The sequence below is a fragment of the Lissotriton helveticus genome, chromosome 1_1 (genome assembly GCF_964261635.1).
Source record: "Lissotriton helveticus chromosome 1_1, aLisHel1.1, whole genome shotgun sequence".
NCBI classification, from domain to species: Eukaryota; Metazoa; Chordata; class Amphibia; order Caudata; family Salamandridae; genus Lissotriton; species Lissotriton helveticus.
Genome location: NC_136057.1, coordinates 1,248,410,488 through 1,248,428,908, shown reverse-complemented (window position 1 = coordinate 1,248,428,908; position 18,421 = coordinate 1,248,410,488). Strand labels below are relative to the sequence as shown.

General features: G+C 49.1%; 1 protein-coding gene across 1 annotated transcript in view; it reads left to right on the top strand.

Moving 5' to 3' along the window:
* LOC144822413 (lysosomal alpha-glucosidase-like) overlaps positions 1-18,421 on the top strand; it is a 993,087-nt gene that overhangs the window by 635,281 nt on the left and 339,385 nt on the right. Inside the window, exon 14 of the mRNA XM_078679897.1 lies at positions 6,594-6,762. Coding sequence (XP_078536023.1) covers positions 6,594-6,762 — 169 coding nt within the window. The remainder of the gene's footprint in view (positions 1-6,593; positions 6,763-18,421) is intronic.

The following is an 18,421-nucleotide window of genomic DNA, read 5'->3' as shown; positions in this document are numbered from 1 at the left end:
AGCCGGCGTTTTGGCGGAGACGAGTACCGGACCGAATTTATTTACCGATCTCAAGCAGGTCAGTTCACATTCCTCTGTTACCTTAGACTACCCCGCACGAATTACCTCACACCCAGCCCAGAAATCCTAATCGCGGCTTTTACAACTTTCTTTCCTTTTAGATTTCACCCAACACATTGAATACAGGCATGTAAGTGACACACCGAGTCTTTTTTACCCCGCTTTCTTCGACATATGAATAACTTTGTACCAACTTTCATGCTCATTATGTTGCAAACTGCTCTTTTTTTTAAATCATTCATGTACAAATGTTTAGCATTCAATGATATTGACTACGCTTGTTTGCTTATTTAATTTAATATAATTGAACTAAAGTCTGTTCACATTTATTTTGCTTCTAGTGTCAAGTCCCTGATGAAGGGCATATTCCTAATGCCCGAAATGCATTGGACACACACAATAGACAGTGCCTAAACTGGAGTGTTGAAAAATGATTTAAACTACAGTTGTTCGAATCTGCCTTAATCTAAGAAATTTGAAAAATGAAATAAAGTAAAGAAATATAAGGAACTTTATCAAAGTCGTCTTTTCTTGACTAAAGGGAGGTCGACTACAATGTGTGCCTACACAGGGATGAAACTAGAGTCTCTCTAGCCTCACGTTCATTCAGTATCCAGGGCAGGCCATATATGTATGTCGTAAGGTACTTCCAGAATTCAAGTCACAGTATCATTCAACAGCAGATCACCATATAACTACAGTATGACCCACAGCTTGTATCTTGATAATGGTAGCTTCCGTCTCGGCGTCTATGCACTCACTGCGTGATCCGCACCAGTGGGACTACACGATGGCAAATATTTTCAAGAGCGTCAGCGCAGCATCGCTTCAGCACGGCATAGTTTCGACCCTGGACCCTGCAGGTGGCATATGGCCTACTATATCACCTCCTCCCGTGTCGGCACATGAAACGCAGGAATGGTCCCCCTCCTGTCCAGTAGGCAGACAGACCGAATAGTTGTGCAGGTCGATTGCTATGGTCGCTAATTGGTCTGTACCGCTGGCGATGCACATACCATACCTGTAATCCGCAGCTGTCACTGTGCTTTCCGGACGGCTGCCATTTTGTGCCTGGCGGTTTATCTTATCGTGGTTTACAACATTGTTAGTGCACTGCTCTATAACCAGATCAACTGCCGCTTTCCTTTGCCCAGAGTGGAAGCTTGCAGCCCTGCCTCAGCCCACGTTCCTCATCCCTGGCGACCCCGCAAATATTGAAAGGGAACTATAGTTCAGGGCACCGTCATTTTGTGCTAGGCTTTCGTGCCTCCTCCCCAGAAATCGCAATGTCGCCACCTACACCTCACATGAGTGCACCACGCTCTTTCTCAGTATGAGGTTCAAATATAGCAGTCTGTACTCTTTGCCTACTGCACTACTCCAGCACCAATTTCACGCTCACTTGCTCACCGCATTATATTTAGTCCGGTGCTGTTGTGGGTCAGGGCGTCACCATATTACAGAGGCCTGTCACACTGCATCCCTGATGCTCGCACAAACTGATTTCACTGCCGACTTACTGTATAACAACTCCTATCAGCGTAGTACGGTATCTGGTGGATGTCTGCAGCATTTCTGTCAATTGTACGCTATTTCCGATGCTGTAGCGTTGCTCTCCATGTTCAATCGCTGATTAGTTCCCAGGCCTCCGCCATGTTACACAGCCCTATACTTTCCAGGCCATCCGATCCCGGGGACGATTTCACCATCTCCTTCACACCGCCTCAATGTTTAGGTCCGCACAGTTTAATCGCTTCCTCTTCCGATGTCCATTACTGTCAATATCTGTCAATTTGGCATCTGCAAAATAGCTCTTATTGCCGATTGATGTACCTGACTGGCGGAGCTGTCTTAGCAGGCAGCCATCCCGCAGTGCGCCCTCTAGCACCCCCCATGCAGTGTTGTGATTGGCTAAGTCTGATCGCCGTAGGTCAGCGCTCAGCCAGGGAATGGAGGTGTGGGCATGTTCTCCACGCAGGCTGTAATGCAGCCTGGGTGGAAAAGATGCGAAGTGTGCATGAATGTTTGGCCGGCCCGACAGAGCAGGCCAAACAGTCATGTGCACTTAGGAGTGGGCAAACCACTCCTCCCCTGCTCCTCAATAGTCAGAGCAGCCCCGCTCCATCCCGAAAGCTGCTGCAGCAGAAGGAAACATAAAATGATGATAACACGAGTTACTATCATTTTATGTTTCCTTTACTTCACTGCTGTGAAGTAGGGGGGTGACGCTCCTCCACCTTAGTGGAGGAGCTGCCACTGCTAGGCCAGCACCTATGTTTTAAAAAAAGATTGTTTTAAAGATCATGTTATCATATGCTTCCCATTGTAATGTTCATACGCTATCAATAGGTATGGCAGAATTTTGGCCAGAGCAAACATTTTGGATGAAATTCTGCCAACTTCAATTCAAACTTTCTATGGCCTTGGACTGATTGTCTACTTTGGATTGCAAGCTGTGGACCTGATAATTATGGGTCCGGAGACACCAGACTTCTCTGTAATTCCCCAGGTGCAGAGGCTGCAGGCAAAGATGCTGTCCTCCCAACACCAGCAGCAGCTCGCAGGACCAGATTGGTACAGACCTCCACTGACCAGCCCATAGGCCCTCCCACTGACATTTTCTGCCTGCTCAGACAAGGTAGAAAATGTCAGCAGTTTTCTCCCTGCAAATGAGGACAAGGCGCATCAAAAGACTCAGTATCTACATGTCTTTGCAGTTATTCCCCATTTCAGGGAGAATAAATGTAATCGTGGATTTTGGTGCAGAAATACTGATTTGAATCTGGAATTTCACCCCATCAAAATCCGCCAAACTTGTAATGAGGGCCATGTGCTCTCATCAATCAATTTAACATACTTATTAAACTGGACTGCAGTAGAGGCGGGGCTGAGCCCTGGTGCCTCATTACGATCAATCAATCAATCAATCAGGGATTTATAAAGCTCGCTACTCACCTGTGAGGGTCTCAAGGTGCTGGGGAGGTGGGGTGCAGCTCCGGTTCAGTCGAAGAGCCAAGTCTTGAGGTTGTTCCTGAAGGTGTGGGGGGGGGGGAAGAGCGTCTGATGTTGACAGGGAGCTTGTTCCAGGCTTTAGCTGTGACGTAGGAGAAAGCTCTTGCGCTTGCTCTGATTCTGCGAATGCGGGGGGTTTCTGCGAGGGCGAGGTCTGCGAGACGAAGGTTCTGCTTGGGAACGTGGAAGAAGACTCTCTCATTGAGGTATTTGGGTCCAATGTTGTTGAGTGATTTGTAGGCGTGGGTGAGCAGTTTGAAGGTTACTCTCTTCTCGACGGGGAGCCAGTGGAGGTCACGTAGGTGATGGGTCATGTGTTCGTGCCATGGGGTTCCGAGGACTAGTCCGGCTGCGGAATTCTGGGTTTTTTGGAGCTTGTGGAGAAGAGTTTTGTTGATTCCGGCGTAGAGGGCATTGCCGTAGTCCAGTCTGCTGGTTATGAGAGCGTGGGTGATGGTTTTTCTGCATTCTAGGGGTATCCATTTGAAGGTCTTGTGGAGTATCCAAAGGCAATTGAAGCTGGTGGAGGCAATGGAGTTGATCTGGCGGGTCATGGTGAGGGAGGAGTCAAGGATGATGCAGAGGTTCCGTACGTGGTCTGTCGGGGTGAGCGGACTCCCGAAGGCGGAGTGCCACCAGTTGTATCCCAGGCGGAGGTGGAGGGTTAGAGGATGAGGACCTCGGTTTTCTTCGAGTTGAGCTTCAGGCAGCTGCTTTTCATCCAGGCGGCTACGTCCCTCATTCCTTCCTGGAAGCTTATCTGGTGTCTTCGGGGTTCTTTGTGAGGGAGAGGATGAGCTGGGTGTTGTCGGCGAATGATGCTATGCTGAGCCCGTGTTGTCTGATGATGGTGGCGAGGGGGCCATGTAGATGTTGAAGAGTATGCCGCTGAGCGATGATCCTTGGGGTACTCCGCAGTTGATCTGTGTGGGTTCGGAGATGAATGGAGGGTGTCTGATCCTCTGGGTTCTGCCGGAAAGAAATGATCAGATCCAGGAGAGGGCGGTTCCTCGTATCCCAGTGTTGTGGAGTCTGGCTGCGAGAGTGCGATGTGAGACGGTGTTGAATGCTGCGGAGAGGTCTAGTAGGACGAGGGCTGTGGTGTGTCCCTGGTCTAGTAGCATGCGGATGTGGTCAGTGGGAGCGAGGAGGGCCCTCAGTGCTGTGGTTGCTGCGGAATCCGGACTGGGAGGCGTCTAGGATGGAGTTCTCTTTTATGAAGGCGGTCAGGTGGGTGTTTACGAGTCTCTCCATGACTTTGGCTGCGAAGGGGAGGAGAGAGATGGGCCGGTAGTTTTTCAGGTCTGTCGGGTTGGCCGTGGGCTTCTTGAGGAGGGGTTTTACCCTCGCACATTTACAGTCATCGGGGACGAAGGCGGATTCGAAAGAAGCGTTGATGGTACGTCCTAGTTCGTGTGCGATGGCGTCGGCGGCCCTGTGGTAGATGTGCGGTGGGCAGGGGTCCGTGGGGGCTCCTGAGTGGGTGTTCTTAATGGTCACGGTGGTGTGTTTGCTGCTGGCTGGATTCCAGGTTGTGATGATTGGCTCTTTGTCAGTGATGGTGGCGAGTGGAGGGGGGTGTCCGAGGTCTGTTCGCTGAAGTTGTCAGAGAAGGCCTTGATCTTCAGATGGAAGTAGGAGCTGAGCTGGTTGCAGAGTTCCTGGGCTGGTGTGATGTCAGTGGCTTCGCTGGGGGGTTTGGTGAATTGCTGTATGACGTTGAAGAGTTCTTTAGCGTTGGTCGCTTTGGTGTGGATCTTGTTCTTGATGAAAAGCCCTCTTGGTGTCTCTTAGGCGCTGGTGGTATTCCTTCAGGGCGTCCCAGTAGCAGTTCAGATCTTCAGTGGTTTTCCGGTTTTGCCAGGTTTTCTCGAGGTGTCTGCAGGAGCGCCTGGCTACTTTGAGTTCTGTGGTGTGCCAGCGGCTTTCAGGGGTCGTTGTTTGCCGGGGTGGCGGAGGGGTGTGGGCTTGTCAGCGCAGCTGGAGATCCAGTGGTGAAATTCCTTGGCTCCGGAGTTGGCGTTGGTCATGGCGCAGGGTGTGTCTAGGAGGAGGGTGTTGTTAAGGTGCTCCTCTGTGATCTTGCTCCAGTTCCTACGAGGCGGGCGTGGGGGGGTTTAGGTCCAGTGGAACTGGATGTTCGTCCCTTCTGCAAAGATGGGGTCGAGGGTGTGTCCTGCTCTGTGGGTGGGGGTGGTGACAAGCTGCTTCAGTCAGAGGCTGGAGAGATTGTCGAGGAGGGTGATGGAGTTGGGTCGCTGCTGTTGTCGAGGTGGAAATTGAGGTCCCCGAGTAGAATGTAGTCCGTGGATGTTATGGTGTGGGGTGAGACGCGGTCAGCGATGGTGGTTGCGGACTGGGTGCGCGGTCCGGGGGGTCTGTAGGTGAGGGTGCCCCGTAGCGTGGTCCTGGGGTTGGTCTGGATCTGGAAGTGATGGTGTCAAGTGTTGGAGTGGGGGGTCGCTTATGTTGGAGGTGGAGAGTCAAAGGGAGGTCTTGTGAGCAATGGCGAGTCCTCCTCCAGAGTGGTGAGGGCGGTCCCTTCTCTGGATATTGTATCCGTCGGGGATGGCGATGTCAGGGCCAGATGTGGCGTTTGTCCAGGTTTCAGTGAGTAAGGAGACATCAGGCGAGAGGGTGTTGAGCAGGTCCCAGATCTCTAAGGCGTGTCTGTGTAGGGAGCGTACGTTGAGGAGGATGCATGTCATGGTGCGGACGTCCGGCGAATTTTAGGCGTTCTTGAGGGCACAGTCGATGGTGAAGGATCGTCGGCAGTGTCTGCAGGAGATTTGTCCTTTGGTGGTGTTCAGTGTTGCTCTTTGGCAGTCGCTGTGTCTTCCGGGGTTGAGTGCGTGGAGGGTGGTGGAGATGTATCGGCAGGATACCGGAGATCCAGGGTTCCTGGCGCTGGCCACTATTGGGTCGCGGATGGGTGCACACGGGCTTTCCTTAGGTGCCCCTTTGGCGCGCCAGTGGCTCGACCGCACAGCGGCCGCCATTAAGTAGGGGAGGGCCTGGAGGTAAGGAGGCGGGAGTGGGGACTGTGTCGGAGGGAGGGGCCACAGGGGGAGCAGTAACGGAAACCGACGGTTTGCAGGGAAAGTAAAAATAAAATTAAATAACACCAGGGGAATGATACCTGTGGGCAGCAGGAGGGAAACGAAAAAAGGCAGAAGGCGGCAACAAGTAGCGGGTTGGGGAGGGAGCACTTCTGTTCACCTCTGCAAAGGAGGGGCTGCGGGTGCGAGCCCTGCTCTGGGGAGGCTCTCTGGGCTCGGGCGATGCGCCGGAGGAAGCGGAGCTGCTGGGGAGAGTGCTGGCCTGGACCGAGGCTCTTTTGGTAAGTTGAATAATGTTAGGGCAACGGTTCTTAAACACTTCTCTGTTCTCACAAAGTTACCTGGTCCATCCATCAAAGCAGCATCTTGGTGATCTGCACTAGATCGCAACTGTTTAAGGTTTGCTGTTTTAGTAGTTCACCAATCCCTGAGTCTCACAGCGTGTGCACGTTTTTATTACAGTGCTTCCCAGAATGCCACAGGAAAGCGAGCCTTCGTTCTATCCCGATCCACTTATGTTGGGAGTGGAAAATGGAGCGGTCACTGGCTCGGTGACAACTTTTCCCTTTGGAAAGATCTGCGCATGTCTATAATCGGGATGCTGGAATTCAATCTCTTCGGAATCCCATATGTAAGTCTGCGGGGACCATACTGGGGAGATACTGTGCCATGGTACCAGTAAATGATAGACGGAAGCTAAGATCTTTAAATAAATATGCATATTTAGACTTAGTAAGCAATGGCTGAATGTAGAATGAAAAACGAAAATGACGCCAAGGGGTGCCTAAACTGCAGTACTGCTCCTGCAGCTGTGCATTTGAATTCCTGCAATTGAATTTCTTGTATTGTTTCACTGATTTCTTATACATTTACCTACATTACACCAGGTCTCCGGTGGGAATAGAGTTATAATCTCAGCACCGAAAGCTTCGCTTTGCTTCCTCCTCTTTTGTGTAGGCCACAATGTCTTCCTACAGTAGTTTTCCTATAGGTTTTAGCACATTGATGTAAACATGCCCCTTTATCTGAAGCCTTTTATTTCTGTCACAGCCCCGCATTACCACTTTTCAATTTAGATTTACAGCAAATCTAATAAAGTGTTTACATTTATGCCGTTTTTACTTGCCTTGTCAAGCGACACAATTAAGGAATGTCAGCTGATCAAATATATACGTCGGTGTGGCCCAGTAAATATTTTTTAAAAGTCTGTTTTTTATCTTTATTCCATAAAAGTAACAACAATTCAGGAGGCCCATTATTAAAGCGAACAAACGGGAAGATTCAATAGCAAGCCCAGTGGCGGCTTAGGACAGTTGAAAGTGGTGGGGTTTAAAAGTTTGTAACACATTTGACTTAGAGAGTAAAGTGAACTAGGCCAACTAACATGAGAGGTTTGAGGTTCTTCCTCTACAGAACATTTTGAAAAATAGAGAGCCAACTGGTACATTTTTAAAAAAATGGTGTACTATTGAAGTATTCAAAAAGTTGAACGAGTACTCCCATGTAATGCATCAATAAATATTCTCATCAGGTACTGCAGTGTGCATTTTGTAAAGTGCTACAAGTAAGACTTCTTCTACCTGCACACATGGCAGCCTCGTCAAGTCATCAGCTCTTCCTAAACAAACGTTGGAGACACGGAAAGGAAAGCGACTCGATGGCATATGGATGATTTTATTGTAGTAATTGAAGCTGAATAAAATATGTGTTGACAATAAAATAACATAATAGCAATCCAAAATAAGGCTACATATTGTGCACCCATAATGAATTATTTTAAAGACCTCTCGATTAAGTGATATACCCCCTTTGATGAATTAGTATTGTTTTTTCCAGGTTTAAAAAACACAAATATCCACTGTCATAAATTACATAAAAAAATATTGTTAATCACGTTCAGCCTCCTTCCTCTAATGTGACGGAATTCAGTGGCTTGCAATATCTTTATAACCGATGGCACAGGGTACTTTACGTTATGTATGCTTATGCCAATGAAAATAAATTGTGGCCGAATCGACATATGATTCACAATAAGAGTGTTAATAAACATACAGTTGAACATGCATTACTACAGTGCAAAGGTTACATTATTTTGTGTTACCATAGTCCATCATGATAGACCTAGGGAAACAATGCTTAATAGTAATAAACTGCAGTCTCCCACAAAATTCCCACACACGTGTACATGTATCACAGCCAGAGATCAGGGAGCGACAGACACAGCAAAACCTATACAACTTACACTCTTTTCAACACACTACCTTTACTAGCGCTGAGCACTATGGGAAGAATAGCCACAACAGATAGACGTATGGCCAATCATTGCGTGGCCTCAGAATAAAGTCAAATTATAACTGCCCATTTTCTGAAATTCTTTTGCCCCCACGTCGAATGTCTAATATCGTCAGCCTCGGGCCCAAAAGGGACTACTCAATGTAGTGACAACACTGCCGGATTGAAGGGAGTGCTCCACCTACGCAAGAGAGAACTTTGTTACTCCCTCCGGAGATGCTTGTTGTAGTATGGCTGGACGTGATGTGCTGGGGGAAATAAATAGCCCCAGGCCCCGCCTCAGGCAGTTGTTGCACACCAAATGAGTGTCCGCGTGATATTCATGTGCCCGCACCACATTAGCTACAGGTTAAGCCACATCTGTGCAACACTTGCATCTCAGGAAAAAGACCGCCATTAGCCTGAGAGTGGACACGCAGTGGATACGGCTCTCACGCTGGGCTTTGCCCGTGCCTGCATCTTGCCTCCTGAGTGGAGACTGCTGTACCCAATGACTTGGCAGACCACGAGGAGCCTCTAAAGCACAGCAGTCCTGTCCAACGACACTCTCCCTGCGGAGACCACTGTCCATCACTAGAGGGGGCTTTGCCTGCCTCAAGACCCAGCCTCGCCACCACATCCTTGAGGAGGCACTGCACGAGGCGCCCCGCCCCCAGGCACTCAAACCAGGGTTGGAGTTCCCAGAGACGCTCCATGGCGAGCACAGAGCATGCCTCCTAAAGTTCAACTGTGCAGAAGTTAGAGGGGACTCAACTAACTTACTGAGTCCAAGAAAGACACAAATAGGCTTCATCACATCCCACAGAGGGTCAGTCAAGAGCACCCAGCCACAGAGACACACCATTAGCAAGTCTCTGCAGTGGCCTCCAAGAACGCATGACTCCAGGCCCAAGCCTAGGGCAGACCAGGCGCCAATCCCCGAAGCACATAATACCCTCCATCACAAGGCATGACCTGAATCTCTGCACTCGAACTGTTCATCACCACAGGGCTAACAGCATCATAGGCCCCCACCTGGAGGACATGGGTTGAAAGACAGCCTTTACTTTATGCATCCTGGGGTCGTCGAGGAGCAGAAGCAAGCCATGTTTCTCCACCTGATCAGTGCAGATATCTACAAATTCTCCTGCGCAGTCCACAAAGCAAGACCACCAAACACATATGACACCCTTGTCGCACCAATCTGAGCATACTTGGAACCTATGGCAAAGCCAACTATGAGAAGTGGAGGGATCCATAGATGCATTTCAAGTACGGCTCAAAAATCTGGAGAGCATATGCACATTCACCAAGGAAGCAGAGGAAATAAGAGTCCGAATAATACAAGGCTGTGCCTCATCCAAGCTGTGAGGGCAGATCCTACAAGTGCCTTGCATATCCCTGAATTATATCTTGATGCTCGGCCATTGCAAGGAACTTTCCAGATCCAGGGCCTCTCCCATTGAGATGGTGCTTAACAAAATGAATAAAGTGAAGCCAGTCAACATAGTTGGGCTGAAGCGCACACCATGCAAGACCAAGCCCCAGGCATCCACAGAGGGCGCCTGTGGTTACTGCAGAGGTGCCACCCATCAACCCACCAAGTGCCCGGCATGGGGAAAAACATGCACCACATGCCTCAAACTTAACCACTTCGCAAAAGTCTGCAACTTGACAAACGGCCTGAAAAAAACCTCACTGAAAGCAGTGAACCAAGCCAGGTAGTCACCACAACCCAGCATAGCAGATGGCAGGTCCGACGATTCAGAAGACGACAACCTAGAGGGAGCAGAACCCATGGTTCTGACGTAAGACCGGTCACAACCAACAACCTGGATGCTGGCTAAATGGAAGATTCAAATAGGTTCCACCACAGTATCCGCCATTATTGACAAAGGTGCTACCATAAATATCACGGCCCAAGACGCATTTAGTATGCTAGACCCTCCATCACTGCTGAAGGCAGTGAGAGCAAGAGTATATGAACACTGTCAACAGGAACCACTAGCTCTCAAATAGCGATTAAAAACACCCATTTCACACAATAAGCACATGGTGATGGCCACTATATATGTATCTTAAGAAGGATCTGGCATGCTTTTAAGCTGTAGGATGGCAGTGGAGCTGCAGCTGGTGCAGTTCTCACTACTAGTGCATGAATACAAACTGGAGAATATCTTCCACGACTTCAGCGACCTATTCAATGGCATAGGATGCCTCAAAGGGAAAGAAGTTAGGCTACACATCGACCAGTCTGTGCAAACTCCTCTCAGCGTCCCATCAGATACTCCTCCAGCCCGACTCAAGATACATAACAATATTTGTGATGCACATGGCACTCAGATAGTACAAGATCTGAAATTTTTAATATCGAGTGCGGCAAATGTCTTCCAGAATGCAATAGAAGAGGTTGTAGTGGGGATGCCAGGAGTGCTAAATATCAGTGATGACATCTGAGTCTATGCTCAGCCTATGGGAGAAGACCACCGGCCTCATGCAACACTGAGAAAAGTGTGAGTTTGTGCGATACTTTATATGCTTCTTTGGATACCAGTTCTGGCTGCAGCTGTGGCGCCAGACCCAGCAAAAGTCCTCAACATAAAAAACAGCGCAGCCCCCTGCTGCATTTCAGCAGTACAGTTTTCTCTACATGGAAAATTACTGCGGATGATTCACCTCACAGGTCTCCTCAGCCACTGAGAGAACTGACAAAAGCCAACATGTCATGGGAGTGAGGGATACTGCAATAAGAGGCCTTCCGAAACACCAAGACAGCAGATTTTACAAAGACCACCCTGGTCTCATCTGATCCAAGGAAGGAGACTGAACTAGCTGTTGACATGAGCCCGCAGGACTGGGAGCTGTGCTATCTCAGTGACAGGGAACTGGAGAACAGGCCCCAGTGGCTTACACCAGTTGTACGCTCACCCCAACAGAGCAGAGGTATTCCCAAACTAAGTGTGAAGCAATTGCAATATACTGAGGATGTTGCCACTTTCAACTGTACATCTACAGGCACCCCTTCATTGTCCAAACTGGCCACAAGCTATTGATCCCACTATTCGGAGGTTCTACTTCAAAGCCACCACAAAGGATCGAAAAGTGGGTCCTCCAGCTGCAAGAATGCACCTTTAAGTTGTACACCATCCGGGTTTGCTAAATCCAGCAGAGTTCCTCTCAAGGCACCCCCTATTTTCACAGTCAGCCACAAGGACGGTCTCTAACAGCAGTGCAGACAGGGAAGTGCCAAGTGGTGGTGTGCGCTTACCCACCTGACCTGATATTCACTGGTGAGCGCCACCCCAACCGTAGGTATGCACCAGCATGAACTTTGGCAGCTTCGCTAATGGGAAGCACATGGTGGTCCTCATAGATGATTATTGAAAATATCTAGAATTTGAACTGGTCAAGAGCACATTGGCTCAAGAGATGCAGCCCAAAATGGAGAAAGTCTCGGTGACCCATGGACTAATACAGTAGATTCAGACAGATATTGGACCACCTTTCCGGGAGGCAAGAGTTTGCAGCGTATTTGGCATCATTCAACATTAGTCCTACCAAAGAGACACCAAGGTTGCCACAAGCCAACCATGAGGCTGAGAAAGTTTATGCAGACTCTCAGCAAGGTTATCTGCATTGCCCAGCATGAGAGACAACCACTTTAAGAGGTTATATAAGTGCTCTTGAGAGACTACCAACAAACTCCCCACACCACTACCAGGATTGCCCCAGGTCATGCCAGCTGGGGCCGGGTAACTCAACACATCATTCCTCACCAGCCCAGCCGGCTCCCTGCAGGCACTGACAAACAGCTGATGCTATAAAGTAGGCCTCAAAGGAATCGGTATGTAATAAGTGGGCAACCCAATATAACCTTGAGGGTTCGGGCAAGAGAATGATAGGGTAAAGGTACCTTCAAGGGATTTCACTGATGGTTTTTTATACTAGTTTGTAAATTCAATTCAACACCCAAATCAATGGTGGTCTATAGTCAAACATAAAAATCGTTATTATTCATTTTTAATGAATAATAACGATTTTTATGTTTGACTATAGACCACCATTGATTTGGGTCTTGAATTGAATTTACAAACTAGTATAAAAAACCATCAGTCAAAGGAATCGAAGCTGCAGCCACCACCCACAGGGCAAGACCTCGACCATCAAGGTAGGGGAATACATGCTGGTAAAGGGCTGTCACCCTGGGAGCAAGCTCAGGCTGCGGTTTGAACCGGAACTCTGGTTGGTGACATGCTGAAGAGAGACTATGTTGACAACTACCCGAGGAGAAGAAACCATGTTTTATTCTTCAAGTGGTGCCCAGCAGAGCCTCGGCTCCGATGAGAGAACCCTGGGGAGGGTGCAGGCGAGAACATCAGCCTGCGTGGAGAGTTACAGTAGTCTCCCCATGGGAGTTCTGACAGTTAGAGCTAACACCCTACCCGGGCTACAGGGCTCCCAAACAAATACCTGATGAACAGGTTGTGCCCTCTAACCTGAGAAGCAATATGTCCTAATACAGACCGAGAGACAATCCTGTCCCTTCGAGCTGTTTAGGAGACTTCATGTTATGACAAAGGGCTCTAGCAATTATTGCAACTGGAACTAACACGTGCATACATTTGTGTGTGTGCTTTGCCCGTGCCTGCATCTTGCCTCCTGAGTGGAGACTGCTGTACCCAATGACTTGGCAGACCACGAGGAGCCTCTAAAGCACAGCAGTCCTGTCCAACGACACTCTCCCTGCGGAGACCACTGTCCATCACTAGAAGGGGCTTTGCCTGCCTCAAGACCCAGCCTCGCCACCACATCCTTGAGGAGGCACTGCACGAGGCGCCCCGCCCCCAGGCACTCAAACCAGGGTTGGAGTTCCCAGAGACGCTCCATGGCGAGCACAGAGCATGCCTCCTAAAGTTCAACTGTGCAGACGTTAGAGGGGACTCAACTAACTTACTGAGTCCAAGAAAGACACAAATAGGCTTCATCACATCCCACAGAGGGTCAGTCAAGAGCACCCAGCCACAGAGACACACCATTAGCAAGTCTCTGCAGTGGCCTCCAAGAACGCATGACTCCAGGCCCAAGCCTAGGGCAGACCAGGCGCCAATCCCCGAAGCACATAATACCCTCCATCACAAGGCATGACCTGAATCTCTGCACTCGAACTGTTCATCACCACAGGGCTAACAGCATCATAGGCCCCCACCTGGAGGACATGGGTTGAAAGACAGCCTTTACTTTATGCATCCTGGGGTCGTCGAGGAGCAGAAGCAAGCCATGTTTCTCCACCTGATCAGTGCAGATATCTACAAATTCTCCCGCGCAGTCCACAAAGCAAGACCACCAAACACATATGACACCCTTGTCGCACCAATCTGAGCATACTTGGAACCTATGGCAAAGCCAACTATGAGAAGTGGAGGGATCCATAGATGCATTTCAAGTACGGCTCAAAAATCTGGAGAGCATATGCACATTCACCAAGGAAGCAGAGGAAATAAGAGTCCGAATAATACAAGGCTGTGCCTCATCCAAGCTGTGAGGGCAGATCCTACAAGTGCCTTGCATATCCCTGAATTATATCTTGATGCTCGGCCATTGCAAGGAACTTTCCAGATCCAGGGCCTCTCCCATTGAGATGGTGCTTAACAAAATGAATAAAGTGAAGCCAGTCAACATAGTTGGGCTGAAGCGCACACCATGCAAGACCAAGCCCCAGGCATCCACAGAGGGCGCCTGTGGTTACTGCAGAGGTGCCACCCATCAACCCACCAAGTGCCCGGCATGGGGAAAAACATGCACCACATGCCTCAAACTTAACCACTTCGCAAAAGTCTGCAACTTGACAAACGGCCTGAAAAAAACCTCACTGAAAGCAGTGAACCAAGCCAGGTAGTCACCACAACCCAGCATAGCAGATGGCAGGTCCGACGATTCAGAAGACGACAACCTAGAGGGAGCAGCACCCATGGTTCTGACGTAAGACCGGTCACAACCAACAACCTGGATGCTGGCTAAATGGAAGATTCAAATAGGTTCCACCACAGTATCCGCCATTATTGACAAAGGTGCTACCATAAATATCACGGCCCAAGACGCATTTAGTATGCTAGACCCTTCATCACTGCTGAAGGCAGTGAGAGCAAGAGTATATGAACACTGTCAACAGGAACCACTAGCTCTCAAATAGCGATTAAAAACACCCATTTCACACAATAAGCACATGGTGATGGCCACTATATATGTATCTTAAGAAGGATCTGGCATGCTTTTAAGCTGTAGGATGGCAGTGGAGCTGCAGCTGGTGCAGTTCTCACTACTAGTGCATGAATACAAACTGGAGAATATCTTCCACGACTTCAGAGACCTATTCAATGGCATAGGATGCCTCAAAGGGAAAGAAGTTAGGCTACACATCGACCAGTCTGTGCAAACTCCTCTCAGCGTCCCATCAGATACTCCTCCAGCCCGACTCAAGATACATAACAATATTTGTGATGCACATGGCACTCAGATAGTACAACATCTGAAATTTTTAATATCGAGTGCGGCAAATGTCTTCCAGAATGCAATAGAAGAGGTTGTAGTGGGGATGCCAGGAGTGCTAAATATCAGTGATGACATCTGAGTCTATGCTCAGCCTATGGGAGAAGACCACCGGCCTCATGCAACACTGAGAAAAGTGTGAGTTTGTGCGATACTTTATATGCTTCTTTGGATACCAGTTCTGGCTGCAGCTGTGGCGCCAGACCCAGCAAAAGTCCTCAACATAAAAAACAGCGCAGCCCCCTGCTGCATTTCAGCAGTACAGTTTTCTCTACATGGAAAATTACTGCGGATGATTCACCTCACAGGTCTCCTCAGCCACTGAGAGAACTGACAAAAGCCAACATGTCATGGGAGTGAGGGATACTGCAATAAGAGGCCTTCCGAAACACCAAGACAGCAGATTTTACAAAGACCACCCTGGTCTCATCTGATCCAAGGAAGGAGACTGAACTAGCTGTTGACATGAGCCCGCAGGACTGGGAGCTGTGCTATCTCAGTGACAGGGAACTGGAGAACAGGCCCCAGTGGCTTACACCAGTTGTACGCTCACCCCAACAGAGCAGAGGTATTCCCAAACTAAGTGTGAAGCAATTGCAATATACTGAGGATGTTGCCACTTTCAACTGTACATCTACAGGCACCCCTTCATTGTCCAAACTGGCCACAAGCTATTGATCCCACTATTCGGAGGTTCTACTTCAAAGCCACCACAAAGGATCGAAAAGTGGGTCCTCCAGCTGCAAGAATGCACCTTTAAGTTGTACACCATCCGGGTTTGCTAAATCCAGCAGAGTTCCTCTCAAGGCACCCCCTATTTTCACAGTCAGCCACAAGGACGGTCTCTAACAGCAGTGCAGACAGGGAAGTGCCAAGTGGTGGTGTGCGCTTACCCACCTGACCTGATATTCACTGGTGAGCGCCACCCCAACCGTAGGTATGCACCAGCATGAACTTTGGCAGCTTCGCTAATGGGAAGCACATGGTGGTCCTCATAGATGATTATTGAAAATATCTAGAATTTGAACTGGTCAAGAGCACATTGGCTCAAGAGATGCAGCCCAAAATGGAGAAAGTCTCGGTGACCCATGGACTAATACAGTAGATTCAGACAGATATTGGACCACCTTTCCGGGAGGCAAGAGTTTGCAGCGTATTTGGCATCATTCAACATTAGTCCTACCAAAGAGACACCAAGGTTGCCACAAGCCAACCATGAGGCTGAGAAAGTTTATGCAGACTCTCAGCAAGGTTATCTGCATTGCCCAGCATGAGAGACAACCACTTTAAGAGGTTATATAAGTGTTCTTGAGAGACTACCAACAAACTCCCCACACCACTACCAGGATTGCCCCAGGTCATGCCAGCTGGGGCCGGGTAACTCAACACATCATTCCTCACCAGCCCAGCCGGCTCCCTGCAGGCACTGACAAACAGCTGATGCTATAAAGTAGGCCTCAAAGGAATCGGTATGTAATAAGTGGGCAACCCAATATAACCTTGAGGGTTCGGGCAAGAGAATGATAGGGTAAAGGTACCTTCAAGGGATTTCACTGATGGTTTTTTATACTAGTTTGTAAATTCAATTCAACACCCAAATCAATGGTGGTCTATAGTCAAACATAAAAATCGTTATTATTCATTTTTAATGAATAATAACGATTTTTATGTTTGACTATAGACCACCATTGATTTGGGTCTTGAATTGAATTTACAAACTAGTATAAAAAACCATCAGTCAAAGGAATCGAAGCTGCAGCCACCACCCACAGGGCAAGACCTCGACCATCAAGGTAGGGGAATACATGCTGGTAAAGGGCTGTCACCCTGGGAGCAAGCTCAGGCTGCGGTTTGAACCGGAACTCTGGTTGGTGACATGCTGAAGAGAGACTATGTTGACAACTACCCGAGGAGAAGAAACCATGTTTTATTCTTCAAGTGGTGCCCAGCAGAGCCTCGGCTCCGATGAGAGAACCCTGGGGAGGGTGCAGGCGAGAACATCAGCCTGCGTGGAGAGTTACAGTAGTCTCCCCATGGGAGTTCTGACAGTTAGAGCTAACACCCTACCCGGGCTACAGGGCTCCCAAACAAATACCTGATGAACAGGTTGTGCCCTCTAACCTGAGAAGCAATATGTCCTAATACAGACCGAGAGACAATCCTGTCCCTTCGAGCTGTTTAGGAGACTTCATGTTATGACAAAGGGCTCTAGCAATTATTGCAACTGGAACTAACACGTGCATACATTTGTGTGTGTGCTTTGCCCGTGCCTGCATCTTGCCTCCTGAGTGGAGACTGCTGTACCCAATGACTTGGCAGACCACGAGGAGCCTCTAAAGCACAGCAGTCCTGTCCAACGACACTCTCCCTGCGGAGACCACTGTCCATCACTAGAAGGGGCTTTGCCTGCCTCAAGACCCAGCCTCGCCACCACATCCTTGAGGAGGCACTGCACGAGGCGCCCCGCCCCCAGGCACTCAAACCAGGGTTGGAGTTCCCAGAGACGCTCCATGGCGAGCACAGAGCATGCCTCCTAAAGTTCAACTGTGCAGACGTTAGAGGGGACTCAACTAACTTACTGAGTCCAAGAAAGACACAAATAGGCTTCATCACATCCCACAGAGGGTCAGTCAAGAGCACCCAGCCACAGAGACACACCATTAGCAAGTCTCTGCAGTGGCCTCCAAGAACGCATGACTCCAGGCCCAAGCCTAGGGCAGACCAGGCGCCAATCCCCGAAGCACATAATACCCTCCATCACAAGGCATGACCTGAATCTCTGCACTCGAACTGTTCATCACCACAGGGCTAACAGCATCATAGGCCCCCACCTGGAGGACATGGGTTGAAAGACAGCCTTTACTTTATGCATCCTGGGGTCGTCGAGGAGCAGAAGCAAGCCATGTTTCTCCACCTGATCAGTGCAGATATCTACAAATTCTCCCGCGCAGTCCACAAAGCAAGACCACCAAACACATATGACACCCTTGTCGCACCAATCTGAGCATACTTGGAACCTATGGCAAAGCCAACTATGAGAAGTGGAGGGATCCATAGATGCATTTCAAGTACGGCTCAAAAATCTGGAGAGCATATGCACATTCACCAAGGAAGCAGAGGAAATAAGAGTCCGAATAATACAAGGCTGTGCCTCATCCAAGCTGTGAGGGCAGATCCTACAAGTGCCTTGCATATCCCTGAATTATATCTTGATGCTCGGCCATTGCAAGGAACTTTCCAGATCCAGGGCCTCTCCCATTGAGATGGTGCTTAACAAAATGAATAAAGTGAAGCCAGTCAACATAGTTGGGCTGAAGCGCACACCATGCAAGACCAAGCCCCAGGCATCCACAGAGGGCGCCTGTGGTTACTGCAGAGGTGCCACCCATCAACCCACCAAGTGCCCGGCATGGGGAAAAACATGCACCACATGCCTCAAACTTAACCACTTCGCAAAAGTCTGCAACTTGACA